General features: G+C 37.9%; 1 protein-coding gene across 1 annotated transcript in view; it reads right to left on the reverse strand.

Annotated features, from left to right (window-relative positions):
* Nucleotides 1-15401, reverse strand: part of WRN (WRN RecQ like helicase) — a 199509-nt gene that overhangs the window by 109249 nt on the left and 74859 nt on the right. The window contains exons 8-11 of the mRNA XM_056116631.1: nucleotides 12347-12496; nucleotides 10151-10220; nucleotides 8686-8800; nucleotides 428-830 (exon numbers count right to left, since the gene is read on the reverse strand). Coding sequence (XP_055972606.1) covers nucleotides 428-830; nucleotides 8686-8800; nucleotides 10151-10220; nucleotides 12347-12496 — 738 coding nt within the window. The remainder of the gene's footprint in view (nucleotides 1-427; nucleotides 831-8685; nucleotides 8801-10150; nucleotides 10221-12346; nucleotides 12497-15401) is intronic.

A 15401-nucleotide genomic window follows, 5' to 3' on the forward strand; every position in this document is an offset into this window, starting at 1 on the left:
CATTTTATGACACCATTTTTTAACAACAAAGTCTCCAATGGAGATGTTACTGGGCCCGCTCGAGCAAATCGACACCATTTTTTGTACTCAGGAGCAACAAACTATAGCTATGAAAACCAAATCTAGTCAATCTTTTGCTATTGTAAATAAAATTTTACTGAACCACAGGCTCATCTGTTTACAACTCTCTATAGTTTTATACTACTTAAAATGCTATGCTTTTATACAATATTGTCAGAACTGAGCCGTTAAAGTACGGAGCTTATGAATAGAAAAGCCTTAAATATTTACTACCAGCTTATTTACAGGGGAAAAAAATGTATATAATGATATACACACATACACACACACACACACACACACACACACACACACACACACATTAGCCAACACCAGGAGTGAATGGAAAGTGTTTTCTATTTAGTACCTCCGGAGATTTGCAAGTAATACCACTCAGAACTTTTCTGGAAGCCTGCTGTTCCAAAATTTGGAGTTCATAATCTGTAATATCTAATGACATCAAACAAGTTCTCTCTGTATTTGTTTTTGATTGGTCTTCTAATCGATCTTCAAATTTATTTTCTCCTTGTTTTACTTCATCTTCAAATATATTTTCTATATTATCAAGAGATTTCTCATTTTTAACTTTACTAACAATTTTATGTTTCCTAATTTGTTTCTGATGTGCTTCACCAGCAACTGGATTCTGAACTGGCAATAAGCTGAAATCACTGCTGGGGTGCAGTTCAGTCTTGGTGTCAGAAGAACCTAATAGCATCTTTTTCAATGAATACAAACTTTTTGAAATATCCTTTAGCAGTAAACACATCCTAAAAAAAAGAAAAGAAAAAAGGATAATTAAGCAACAATTCCATAACTATACAGGTACAGCTTGAAGTTTTTTAATAAGTAGAATATTTCTAAATAGATTTCCACTTAAAGAATATAAGAGACTAAAGTTGTTTTTCATTTCCTAATGCCAACTATCTGCTTATAGCTAGCTGACAGCCTAATTTCATGTTCAGCTTAGTTTTTCCACTTGTACGCTGTACAAGTAGAAATACCAACGGTGGCTTCTGTGCTTACCAACAGGTGACCTATATGCTTACCAAGTGTCACTAGAGTTTGGTACCATTCAATTTGTTACAGTTATTTTTGTAATTAATTTAAATATAAATGTAATCAGTGATACATGATGACTCCAAAAAAGAAAAAAAGGGGGGTATGGTGCCGCCAGCAGGTCAATCTGTACCTGTGAGGCGAGTGCATCAACAGCCTGATGGCGCCTTCAGACTTCCAGATACCCCAAAATTGCTGCTGGCCTTTGGCCAGACCCTAAAAACTTGGGACAAAGTTTACCATGATAATAAACAGCCAAAAGTTAGGTTTGTGGGAGACAAACCCACAAACCACCTCAGGCTCAGCTATATGCCTCAGGCATGGCCTCTCTGGTTCCTGATCAAACTGCTTGACGGCTATGATCCCAGAGACTCAGAAACAAATCTCAAAACCCAACGGCTTTTGGCAGAAATGTGTCCGGTCTCTGCAGTAGGTTACTAGCAATGGGCCAACCCAGGTGGGAATAGGTTTCATGCCTTGGCCTGTTCCCCCTGGCAGCCCAATGGCCGCCATCCTTTAGAGCCCACTGGACAGTCAGGTTTGGGCCCACAGTGACAAGACACACAGGGCCTCATGGGATGGAGGTGGAGCTGGCCCTTTCCTCCCCACCCCAACAAGACCCCGAGTCGCCGGCCACGAACGGCCTCTCTGGCTCCTGATCAAGCTGCTTAACGGCCATGATCCCAGAGACTCAGAAACAAATCTCAAAATCCAGTGGCTTTTGGCAGAAATGCGTCCGAACCCCACAGTACATTACTGTTGCTGGGCCACCCCAGGGAGGAAAGGGTGTTGTCACTCCACCTGCTCCCCCTACACGGCTCAATGGCTGCCATCCTCCAGAGGCCATTGGACAGTCAGGTTTAGGCCCTCAGTGACGAGACACATGGGGCCTCACGGGATTGGGGTGGAGCCAGTCCTTTCCTCCCCATCCCAACGAGACCCCAAGTTGTCGCCCATGAACAGCCTTTCTGGCTCCTGATCAAGCTCCTTACCGGCCATGTTCCCAGAGACTCAGTAACAAATCTCGGAACCCAGCAGGTTTTGGCAGAAATCCCGCCAGATTTAATTCTTAAAATTTCAGAATTTCAAAATTGCACGACCACTACTGCAGCCATGTGACATCATATGTTATTCTTAACCAGCAATAGAAAACAAATTGTCTACTGCTGCCTTTTCAGCAGATCTGAGTGTGGGGTTAAAATCCCAAATAATAATGGTGGGTCTGGTGTCAAAATATTGAATGTAATCAAAGTAGAGAGAGACTAATGTGGAAATCACCTGCCCTACAGCTAGGGGGAGGGTGTGGGATGGGGGGGTATACTGGGGGTTTTGGGGGTGGAGAATGGGCACTGGTAAATGGTCATACAGGTGTTTCATTGTATGACCGAGACTTAAACCCGAAAGCTTTGTAAATGCTCTCACAGTGATTCAATAAATAAAATTATAAAAAATGGAAAAAAGAAAAAAAGGAAAAGAAATCCTCAATCTTTTAGAAAACAATAGGAATACTTCTCAAAAAAACTAGAATTTGAGCTTCCACCAACACAGCTGTTCCACTACTTGACATCTACCCTAAGGACACAGGAACTCTAGTCAGAAAGATATCCGTACTCCTATATTCATTGTAGCACTATTCACAATAGCCAAAATCTGGAAACAGCCCAAGTGTCCAAGAACTGACAACTAGATAAAGAAACTATGGTACATATATATAACAGAATACTACTTGGCTTGGAAAAATGATGAGCTCATGCAACTGCAATTTGCTGCTATGTTGATTGATCCGGAAGGTATCATGCGAATGTTTTATGCAGGAAACCTTACTATAAATCAAGTGCCTAAAGTAAGTTTCTAAAAATCACACACACACACACACACACGTGCACACGCGTGCGCACACACGCACACACCCCCCAAAACACTATTTCACTAAATTCTGTATCAAATGTGTAAAAGATTTAGCAATTTTTTTAAGTTCTGAGTAATATAACCAATTATAAACTTTAGAGAAAAAAATTAAAACTCCCAGCAGTCTTCATTCATACTTCTTCAACTGTCCTAAGATTCCAATACATTTTAAAGAAATTAACTAAATGTTGTAGAAAATAGAATTATAGGTGTAGTTTAATAAGAAACTCTCTATGGAATTCCAAAGAAAAGGCCTACACTTAGTGAAAGATTGATCAAATAAATCAAAAGATTGGGAACCAAATATAATTAATGTTAAGTTAGAAGAAAAATTTTATCTCATATTTTACCTTTTTCAATATATCAAAAGTAACATTACAGTCCCAGCTGTAACATATCAGTGTTTATATTATAATATGGAAATGATGCTGTTTCACATCTTCAAAACTATTAAAATGACAAACATACTTTGGAACAGAAAAAATACTTTCTATCAGTGGGCAAATTCAACAAAGGAGAAAATATGAAAAAGATGTTTTAGTTTAATGAATGAATTTTTTTGGTGGCACTTTTAATTTTTTTTTTCTTTTTGGGTCACACCCGGTGATGCACAGGGATTACTCTTTGTTCTGCACTCAGGAGTCACTCCTGGTGGTGCTCAGGGGACCATATGGGATGCTGGGAATTGAAACGTGGTCGGCCGCATGCAAGGCAAACGCCCTACCCACTGTGCCATCTCTCCAGCCCAGTTTTTGTTGTTTAATTAATTATGATTATAGTTAGGTTACTTCTAATTTGCTGTTTATTTTGTTTTTTAATATTTTAATATATTATAGTTTTGTTTTTATATATAGTTGACTTATGCAGTTTTTGTTTTATAATTTATCATAATGGTATTAACAGATATGGTCTTGGTATACACAATTCCTTTTTGTTTTTGGGGGGGTCACATCCTGCAGTTCTCAGGGCTTACTCCAGGCTCTGTGCTCATAAATCATTGATGGTGGGCTTGGAGGAACATATGGGCTGCGGGGATAAAACCCACGTGGGCCTTGTGCAATGCTAGTGCCCTAACAATCGTACTCTCTCTCCAGTCCTTACAATTAATTTCTTAACTCTTTAATTGTTGTTGCTAATTAACATTTTTTAAATAAGTACCTTTACGTGCTTATATTTAAATTAATTTGAACCAGTTTGAAAGCAAACAACTTAACAGGAAAATCATTTGAGAACAAAACAAGGTATATTCGATCTGAGAAAATAGCACATATGGCAGAAGGGTAAGAGCCTTGCGTTTACTAGGTCCCAAGCTCAAACCCCTCAAACACTTCCAGTTTGGCCTGGTGTGGCCTAAGGAATGCTGGCTTGGGCAGAGACAAATTTTATATCCAATGTTTAATATCTAACAATGTTTTCCCTTGACTGTTCTCATTTTTCTATATTTAAAATCAAAACCTAATGAATTCTAACACAATATTTGGAGGTCCTAGATTAATGATTCAAATACAAATCTGAACTTGTAGGAATAAATTATTGAAAGCGCTAAGTTATTTCATGAATCATTTCCACACTGAAAGTAGCACCATTAACAACATGCCAAAGTTGAGCTCAAGCTTAAGTTAACAAAATCTACAGTGCAAACAAATGCAAAAGCAAAACCATTTTAAAAACTGAGTAGTTTTTAGCAAAAAATTTTAAAAATTGGGACCACCCATAACCATGCCACCGGACTCAGCGCCAGACTGTTTCACACGGGGTGCCTCTGAGGGGGCAGGTGAGAGCCCTCCCCACCCCAAAGGACCTAGTTCCGGCAGCCAAAAACCTGCACAACCCAACCACTGCCACACTCAAGGTTGCTACCCACCCGCTCGGAACGAGCCTCACATATGAGTATACATATTTCTGGACCATGAAACACACCATAAAACACTCCCTACTGATTCTCTATAATTCGTTCAGTGTTATTCTACATGTTCAGATAGTAGGCAACAAATCGTAGAGGAAAATATATATATGTGAATATATACATATTTTCAGATATATATATACATGTATATATATATATATATACACCAAAGCTCATATCACCCAAGCATTAACAACATGTTAGTGATATCCTATAGAATGTCTTAATGGCTTCTGCCAAAATAGAATAATCTTCACACTGTTTCCTATATGAATACTTTTTGTAATTATGTTCAGCAGTTCTTCATAAAAGACAATATGAAATATATTTTTTCAGTTGTATTCTGGCTCAGGGATTGGGGTTTGGGATGGAAACAACCCGATTTTGGTGGTGGGAAGATGTAATGATGGTGGGATTGGTGTTTGAATACTGAATGTAATCAAACATTGTGAACTAACTTATGAAAATAAAAAATTAACAAAAAAACTAATGTGGAGTTCATGCACAATTCAATCATCTTAATCAATGGCTGAATAAATAGCAGTGCTCCTACATTATAATAATAATAATAAAAATGGGGCTAAAGAGACAGTACAAGCGTTTAGGAACTTGGTATGTAGCTGACTATGGTTCAGTATCTGGAACCACATATAGACCCCTGAGCACTGCCAGGCATGGCCTTCAAACAAAAACAAAAGCTTGAAAATTCTAACACTAAATTCTAACATAAATTCTAACAATAAAATTCCTCAAATCTTAAAAATATCTTAAAATGACATTTTAAAAGAACTGAATTTCCATATCAACCTATAATTTCATAATTCAGGTTAACAGGAAATCTGGGCTGGAATTACATATGTACAGCAGGTACAGAGCTTGCCTTGCAAGTGGCCAACTGGGAATTTTAATCCTCAAACCAACCCCCCAACAGGAATGATCAATGAATGCAAAACCAGTATTTTTATTAACTGTATATACACACTTTACAGGAACAGATATGTGACATATTTTTTTAGATACTGAGATGCATAGAGAACACTGCAACATTTAAATACAGAAGCACTGACACAGTGAAACAGACAGAACTGTGAGGTGCATTTATTTTGTGCTAATTAGCACCAGAAATGTTTCCCGTAACTATTTATAAGCATCAAAGGTAGTCCTGCCTTCAATGAGGCAGGGTATGTTTTCTCTTTCTTATTACTGTTATGTATACTTGTAGCCTGAGACAGCCTTGGTCTCCAGCAGAACGCTAAGTACATAATGGCATCTGTATACATGTATTAAATTTAAATCCATAACTAACAGTACTGCAAAGTTCAATACCTCCCAGGTTCACTGAAGCAGAATCCCTTCTGTAATAAACTTCAACTGCTATACTATAAACATTGTTCGCGCTACCTTATTAACAGTGGCTCCTTCCAGGGCTGCTCAGCCCAGCGGTGCTCCTGGGACACTGACATCAGACAGGGGATGCCTGAGGGCCACCACACCCCAGACTGATTGAAGGCCAATACATTGTCAGAGATGGAACTCGGGCTTATGTTGAGTTCTCTCCCTGGCCCATTCATTCTAACCCTTCTAAGTCTGTACACTCTTTCTCAGCCTGTCAACCAAAATTTCCAGATGCTGTCCTTCTCCATACCTAGTATTCATTTTTACTGGACATCTAAGTTTGTCCAACTGAAAAAAGCTATAAACAAAAAGCAAGTATGTTCCAAATGTGGCCTCGCATACACCACTGGAAATGTAATGTCAGTGAGTTTGAATACATGCACGTAGCATGTTTTCGCTCTTCAGAGGTATTTTTTTGTTTCCTCCTGATTATGAGATATAATACAGATAAGGTACACATTGCTGAAAATTTGCCACAAAGACTCTGAAATAAATCTGAATATTTTAGATTTAAATAAATGTGAATCATATAGAAAAACTGAAACTTTATAAGGTATATCTTAAAATGAATCCAGTTCTTCCCATTCTCAAGCTTCAAATAAAAATAAGTATTGTTACTATAAACTAAACCACTAAGGCACATGCAATTTATAAGGTGTGCATGTGTCTGTGTGAGTGTGTGTGTGTATATATATATATGTGTGTGTGTGTATGTAAGTATATATAACGCAATATATAAGGTGTATGTATATATGATATATACTTAGTGTGCTAGAAGAAAAATATCAAATACATGCAAATATGTAAATGGTGAATTTTCTTCTTTCATGGAGAGTAAATGTTAAAACTGAATAAAAAAATTTTATTGTCACTATTTCTCATTTGAAAATGATGCCATTCAGGGGTTGGAGGGACAGCACAGCAGGTAGGGCATTTGCCTTGCATGTGGCCACCCCGGGTTAGATTCCCAACATCCCATATGGTCCTCCAAGCATCGCTAGGAGTAATTCCTGAGTGCAAAACCAGGAGTAACCCCTGTGCATCACCAGGTGTGACCTCAAAAAGCAAAAAAATTTAAAAACTTAAAAATTAAAATAAATAAATAAAAAGAACTGAATTTCCATATCAACCAATAAATTTTATAGTTCAGGTGAACAGGAAATCTGGGCTGAAATGATATATGTACAGCAGGTACAGAGCTTGTCCTGCAAATAGCCAATTGGGATTTTTAATCCCCAAGCAAACCCCAACAGGAATGATCAATGAATGCAAAACCAGTAGTAAGCCTTGAGCACTAGTCAGTGTGGCTTCCCTAACAACCCCCTCTCCAAAAAAATTATCAGAAAATTCATTAAAAAAAGAATACATTAACATTGCATTGGTCAGAGTGAGATTTGTTTTTTGTTTTGTTTTGTATTGTTTCAGTGCTAGGGATCGAACCCAGGACCTCACAGATCTAAGGTAATGCTTCTATTGCTAAACTACATCCCCAGCTATCAAGTGAAATTCTTAAAAATTCAATCAGTTACTTTAAATTTCAACAAAGATTTTGACTGAAAGTTAATTTACCACATTATAACTTTTCACTGCTTGAAACTTTCCTTTAGAGATTTAATAAAGAAGTCATTCTACAATTAAAGTCAGGGTAAGGCCTGTTTCCAAAAAAACAGTTACACGGAACCAATAGGCCAGAGTCTAGCTTTAGCTATAATAATGTTTAAAATGTTTCTTGTTTTAATAGGTTATCAATTATGTATAACTCTTAAATAATAATCAACCAGAAAAATGGACCTACTAAGTATAAGAACACCTTTTATTTCTAAGTTTAAAGTGATGAAACTATAAATATAACTAAATAAAAGATGGAGAGGGAGGGAGAAAAGACAATTTTGATCTAAAATATTTTCCTTCATGCTAACTTACAATTTTTATTTTTCATAAGACATCCTAAAAAGCAAACAGAGGTGCCTGAGAAAAGAGTTGGAACTGCATATGCAAGGTCCTGAATTCAGTACCCTGCAGTAGATGAAGCATGCCCAGGCTTCTCCAGGCCCCAGCAGCACTACAGAGCCATGTACCAAAACCATCGGACTCCCACAGTGAGGCAGAACAATGCCAGGAATGGTCCCCACATCCCACCCTCAGCATCTCTGAGGAGGCCCTATGCAAAAAGGAAGACAGAAAAGCTTTCAAGCTTTCGATGTACAATTTAACAAATGGGAAGATATTTCTTAAGTCATATAACAACAGTCTGTGTATATAGTCAAGCCAACTGTGTGACTATACATGAATGAGAAGTAATTCTCCCTATATAAAAGAACAAACAAATTGATTTTTTTATGTAGGTAATAAATAACCTCTGTGAGTCTTCACATTTGCTTAAAGTATCCGGAAGGTGTTCAGCCAGCTTCATCATCTCCTCAGAGATGGAAGTCAACTGTTTCTTCACACTGTGGGGTGATAATTTCTCCTCTGGAAAAAAAAAAATAACCAATATCAATTTTCACACCACACAGCAAAGACATTTTTAACATATTTAAATATTTTTGGACATATTTAACCACTTCATTAAGGGACTCACGTTTTCAGTTTCTTTTCTTAAATAAATTCCACCTAAAGTCTTACTAATCCCGTTGCCAAACCCCCTTTCAAATATCTGCTATTTAAATATTACAATAAAGTACAAGTGATTTGCATTCACACATAATAAAACCCAGTAGATATCAATTCAGGAAGAAGGTTGATGTGAAAATCTGAACCCATGTGTACTATTTCAAAATTAGAAATCAACACCATATAGGCTGCCACTTACTAAATAGTTTGGAAAACATAAACTTAGCTAACAATATTTCTTTATTGTTCTCTTTATATCACTAAAATGTAAAGCAAGTCTTTCTAATATATGATGTTCAAGTTCATTTTGTCTGGTAAGTCACTCTTCTTCAACACCACAAAACTTGTCTTTCTTTTCCAAACCCTTCCCTACTTAGAATTTCCTATTATCCTTTAGTCCTTCAAAATATCTATCTCCTCTGAAGCATGCAATATAAAATGATAGCCTTCTGCTACTAAAAATTATTGTAATCATGTGATCTCAAAATAATATCTTTTCATTCACTGAAGATTTTTATCCTCTGTAATTCCCCTAACCACAAAGGTAAGCGGAGTACCCATTCTTTTGAGAGAAACAGCAGTGTTATTTTACCCTGTTGAAAATTTACAGTTAAACCAAGATCATATAAAGTACCTTATGCAATTTAAATATTTATAGCATAGACCGGAGCAACAGCACAGCAGGTAGGGTGTTTGCCTTGCACACGGCCGACCCAGGTTCGATTCCTCTGCCCCTCTCAGAGAGCCCGGCAATCTACCGAGAGTATCTTGCCCACATGGCAAAGCCTGGGGAGCTATTCATGACATATTCGATATGCCAAAAACAGTAACAAGTCTCACAATTTGCTGTCAGACATTACTGGTGCCCACTCGAGCAAATCAATGAACAACAGGAGGAGAGGACAGAACAGCATAGGTACATAACCTCCAGTTGAGAGAGAGGGGTGGCATCACTGCATTATCAAGCCTCACAACCCCAATGTGGAAGACTACTGATTACCAATTGTCAAAATAAAATGCAGCATAATCCTGATTTACCACAAATATCTAAACTGCTGCCCTGAGCTTTTTGGCCAGATGAATTTCATGCTAATACTAACATTGTTTGAACAATGAAAGAAGTTGTAATAATACTAAAATTTAGCACATACATAAATATTTCTTTGCAGATCTCAGTGAAAAACAAGTCTAATTTTTAATTTCATATACCTTTATTTATAGCAAATATTTGCACATCATTCTCCAAAATTTCCAGTTTTCGATAAATGACGAGACTAGCCTACAGAGAATCAAAGAGGAAAGTACTGTGTAAACCAAATTATAATTGTTTGTCTCTTCTTCAGTAAAACACAATGATTCTGAAAGCACCTAAAATGCTTAAGTCAACTTATTAAATTACACAAAGATTTAAATATTTTCATTTAACCATACCAATTATGAGAAATGAAACTAAATGTGTAAAATTTTCCTTTCTATGCTCTTTTTGTTTTGGTTTAGGTTTGATGGGGGCTCAGTCCAATGTACCCAGGGCTTATTCCTGGCTCTGTGCTCAAGGAACAATCTGAGTGGCTGGGGAACCATAGAGGATGCCAGGGATCGAACCTGGGTTGGCCCATGCAAGGCAAGGCCAGCACCACACCCGCTGTACTCTCTCTCCAGTCCCACAAAAAAAAAATTAAAAGTATCCCAAAAATGTAAATTAGGGTTGAAGAGATAGTTACAGCAGGTAAGGTGATTGCTTTGCAGATGGCTGACCCAGGTTTTGATCCCTACCATCCCATATAATCCCTAGCACCCAAGAACTGCCAGGAGCAATTCCTGAATACAGAGACAGGAGTATCACCAGGTGTGGCCCCAGTAAGAAAAAAAAAAGCAAATTAGAATTAGAATTTTAAAAATTAACCCAGTAGGATAAATTTGCTTTCAATTTACTCACTATATTTTATTAGATCAGGTGATAATGTTGGTCAGTATATGAGCAACACAACTAGATACTAATAACAGGAATGAGCAAGTCAAGCTACTCTAATTTTTCCTGAAATACTATAAAACAAATACTACAAATACTATAAAACTTGAGTTTGTTTTTACAATTTTTATGAATAAAATAAAAAGGGAAATAATCATTCCACCCTTAGAAAAAACCAATAGTGCTATATACAAAGATAAACCCACATTTCGCTATGTATGAAAATGTAAATCGGAAAATACTTCAAACAAACAGCAGTGGAAAACTAAATGTGGAGGCAATTTTTGCAAATGTTTGTCATATTCTAAAAATAAATATAAACTGAAACAAGGTCAGTTTCAGAATGGAAACTGTTTTGTAATTATGTGTATGGTGCTGTTGTTTATAAACTAAATATTTCATCAATACCATTTGTGCTGGTTCAGTCTGAGTTTATTAGCCTTTCATGTTTCCTGAGATTTTATATTTTTCACTTGTATTTAGTCATTATTTTGGCTTTCTGATAATCAATTAATCTATTGATTAGTACTTCCCAATTAATATTGAGAAATATCAGGAATATTTTCTCCATAAACATTTTTAGCAAGTTCAATAAAAAATATTTGAGTTGAATTTGTGCCACTACAAGAAATTTTCCCTATTGTAACTTATTACAGAGCTGAGATATATATATATATATATATATATATATCCTTCTATGATTTGTTGCCTACTGTCTGAACAAGTTTATAAAAATGTGCTCATAGACTTTGGGGGGGAGGTTGTTAGATTTGGGGGCTATGTCCAGCTGCGCTCAGGACTTTCTCCTGGCTCTGCATTCAGGGATCACTCCTGTCAGGGCTCAGGGGACTATGTGAGGTGTCTGGGATGGAACCCAAGTCAGCTGCATGCAAGGCAGTCACAGTACCCACTGTACTATTTCTGGCCCCCAAATTTTTAATCATTTTCTAGGAGAGAAAGTTGTCTACTGTGTCTCTGATCCATCTAATCTGAATCCCAAATCATTAAATCTTTGATCAAGTCTTATCTACAATACAAGTTTTTCATTGAGACACCTTTCATTCATTATCAAATGTTTGTTGAGCACTTGTGAATGAGCTGAGTTTTGCATTAGATATTGGGTGCTGTGCTCAGATCTTTCTGTGATAGCACAGCGGGTAGAGTGCTTGCGCGGCACGCAGCTGACCTGGGCGTCCAGGGTTCAATTCCTCCACCCCTCTCAGAGAGCCCGGCAAGCCACCGAGAGTAACTCACCCGCAGGGCAAAGCCTGGCAAGCTACCCGTGATGTATTCGATATGCCAAAAACAGTAACAAGTCTCACAATGGAGACGTTACTGGTGCCCGCTCGAGCAAATCGATGAACAATGGGAGGACAGTGCTACAGTGCTACAGAGTAGAAAACCATATCATCACCTGAAGATGTTTAAATACATACATAAGCATCCGTTGCCGCATACAGCTTCTGTGTTTCACTGAGAGGAAAATCATTCCAGTTGCTACAGCGAACAGCTTTATCTTTCAGAAGCTGTTTACCTAAGAGATGTTTAACCAAACCATTGAGGCTCCATGTCTCTGTACATTTCAACTAGAAGTAATAAATACAGCAAAAATTATTTCTATTTTGAGATATTCTTAAGTACTACAAAATGACCATGCCACAAAAAAAACCCCGAAAACATCTCAACAACAATTAGAAGTAAAAGTTAGTCCTTAATAAAGGTCCTATCATCTGCAGTTCATATTACAAGAATATAATTCTGAAAATTACTCAACATAGAAATTAAAACAGCTTAATTAAAAAAGTATTATTCATGGGAAAAAGTTAAACAGATCAGGAGGCTTGCTACTTCTCATGCAAGTTTAAATATGGCTAAATGTGCAAATATAACTTAATGACTACATTAATAAAATATGTGAAATACAGATGATGAAACTGATGGTCCACATCTCTAAGATTATCACACAAGAGCTCTATATGTTTTCCCTTAAAAAAGTATACTGGCATATCTAAGCAGCAACCACGGAAACTCTGTAATGTGCCTGTCAAGTTTACAGGCAGGGTGGAGTGGGGGTAGGGGTGGAGGTGGGGGTGGGTGGGAAGGGAATCTTGGAACACTGCTGGCGGGACTGGTGTTGAATTACTCTATACCTGCAACTCAACTGTGTCAGTAACCTTGTAAATCACGGTTCTTTAATTTAAAAAAAAAGAAAAAACATTTAAGTGTACTGATATAAATTAATTAAAGAGATAAACTTAATATATAATACCTTAATCTTTAATGCAGTGAAAGAGTACCAAATACTCAGGGCAAAGAGCTGTTGTTTTTGAAAAATGTGTGATGGAGCTGAGGAAGGATCAGGGGCATGTGCTGTGCAAGGCCCAGAGTTTGATCCCCAGCACCACATGGCCCTCTAAGCACTGAGAGTGTAGCCAATGAGCCCACACAGCACCACGCTGCCAGACCCAGAACAAAACCTTGGCCCGGTTGGTCAACTACTGCTGAGAGGTCCTTAGGAACCTAATATTGGAAGAACCTCCCCCCTTCCAAAAACATGGGAAAGAAAATTATAAATCAATGTCTTACACTAAAACAATGTCTTACACAAAAAGTTTGTATTATACTCAGTCAAAACTCTTTTGTTGTCAAAAAATTACACAGTTTTCATTAACTCCCTTCCCCAAAAAGAAAGAACCTAACACTTCCTAAGACATGGGGCACCAAGAGACTCAAAAAGGAAGAGTTCTGTGAGTGCTCCTGGGATACCAACACAAACAACACATAAACTTCCCAAGGAACGCAGAAATGAATCACAGCACCACACAGGAATTGAGGAGAGCATGGCACCCCACAAGAGGCCTCACGGAGGAAATTCAGGAGAGAAGACAGCCCTCACCGTAGGGAAACTCACTCTTAGGAAAGCAGAACTGCAGACAAAACCGGGGCTATGAAGTGCTTCCCAGGGTGGGGGTTAGGGAGCAACAAAGACTGAAGAAGAAAAGGGACTCACGAGCCCAGCAAGTTGGTGCCAGAATGAAAGGTGTGCATGCGAAGGATATAGGGAATATCAACGCTCACTACAGCACACTTGGGCATGTCAATTCCAACACAGTGGGCTACTGCTCACGGCACAGGCAAGATGCAGCCAGTCCAGAGAGGACTGCGGTCCTGACTCCACCGTGACAGGCGCTCAGTCTGAGCTGACCTGGCACTACCCCACTGACCAGTTTTGTGCAGAGGCTTTTCTCAGAATCCAGTTTCGTACTGGAACTCAGGTCTCTCCAAGCTGGCAGGTGCAACCACACCTAGCCCTGACTGGGAGCAATCGTTAGCTCTGCCCAACAGGGTAACAGCCTCAGTGACACCCAGCAGCGGTCGCAACCACAACCCCCAGCTTTGGGTGACAGCTGCCCTACAATCCATAGGCTCATGGCGACAAAGAAGTCCCACAAAATGGGAACACCAGATTAAGCCTCCAACCCAAGTCAGAAAACACTAAGAACAAAGTATCCCAAAAGGTTCAGATATGTCCCCCTACACTCTGGGAGACCGCCAAGCAATGCTACGAGAAGAGAAAACAGAAACACAGGCTGACATTGAAGCAGCAAAAAAGCTGAAATCAATAACCTAACCCCACAGTTTGAAAACTAGAAAAAAAGGAAAAATAATGAATCCTAAAGTAGAAGGAAGGAAATAATAAAAACCGAGAGCAGAAATCAATGATATGGAAATCAGGAATACAATACAGAGTAAATGAAGCAGGACTTGTTTTTTCAAATGAATAGACAAGATTGAAAAAACCTTCTTGAGACTCACAAGGATAAAAAGAGAAAACCTAAACCAATCAGATCAGAAATGCAGGGGGAGAAATTACAACAGACATCTGATAAATACAAAAGATCACAGGAGGTTACTATGATTCTGAGCTTCATAACCTAGAAGAAATAGACAAAATTTTAGAACTCTATAATCTCCCAAATTGAATTAGGAAGAGGCAAAAAACCTCAACAGATCAAGCATGAATAAGAAAATTGAAACAGTAATTACAACTCTCCCCAACAAAAATCAAGACCCAAACAAGACAACTAGTGAAATCAACCAAACCTTCAAAGATTACGACCTAATTTCCTCAAATATTCTTCCAAAGTATTAATAGGCATCCTTTCTAACAACTATATGAAGCCAATATAACCATAATAGCAAAAGCAGAAGCAAAAAGAACATTACAGATCATATCCCTGATGAATATGGACACAAAAATTCTCAACAAAATCTTAGCAAACTGAATCCAGTAGCAGTATCAAAAGGATCATAGACAAAATCAGAAGAGAGTCACTCTAGGAAACCAAGGCTTGTTCAATATATACAAATCAACTAATGGACCATATCAACAAAACTTACTAAAAACAATTCCATTCACAAATGTGTCCCAGAAAAATGAAGTACCTAGAAATCACCTTAACAAAAGAGATGAAAAACTTAATGCAAAAG

Source organism: Sorex fumeus, unplaced genomic scaffold (genome assembly GCF_029834395.1).
Source record: "Sorex fumeus unplaced genomic scaffold, SorFum_2.1 ptg000033l, whole genome shotgun sequence".
NCBI classification, from domain to species: domain Eukaryota; kingdom Metazoa; phylum Chordata; class Mammalia; order Eulipotyphla; family Soricidae; genus Sorex; species Sorex fumeus.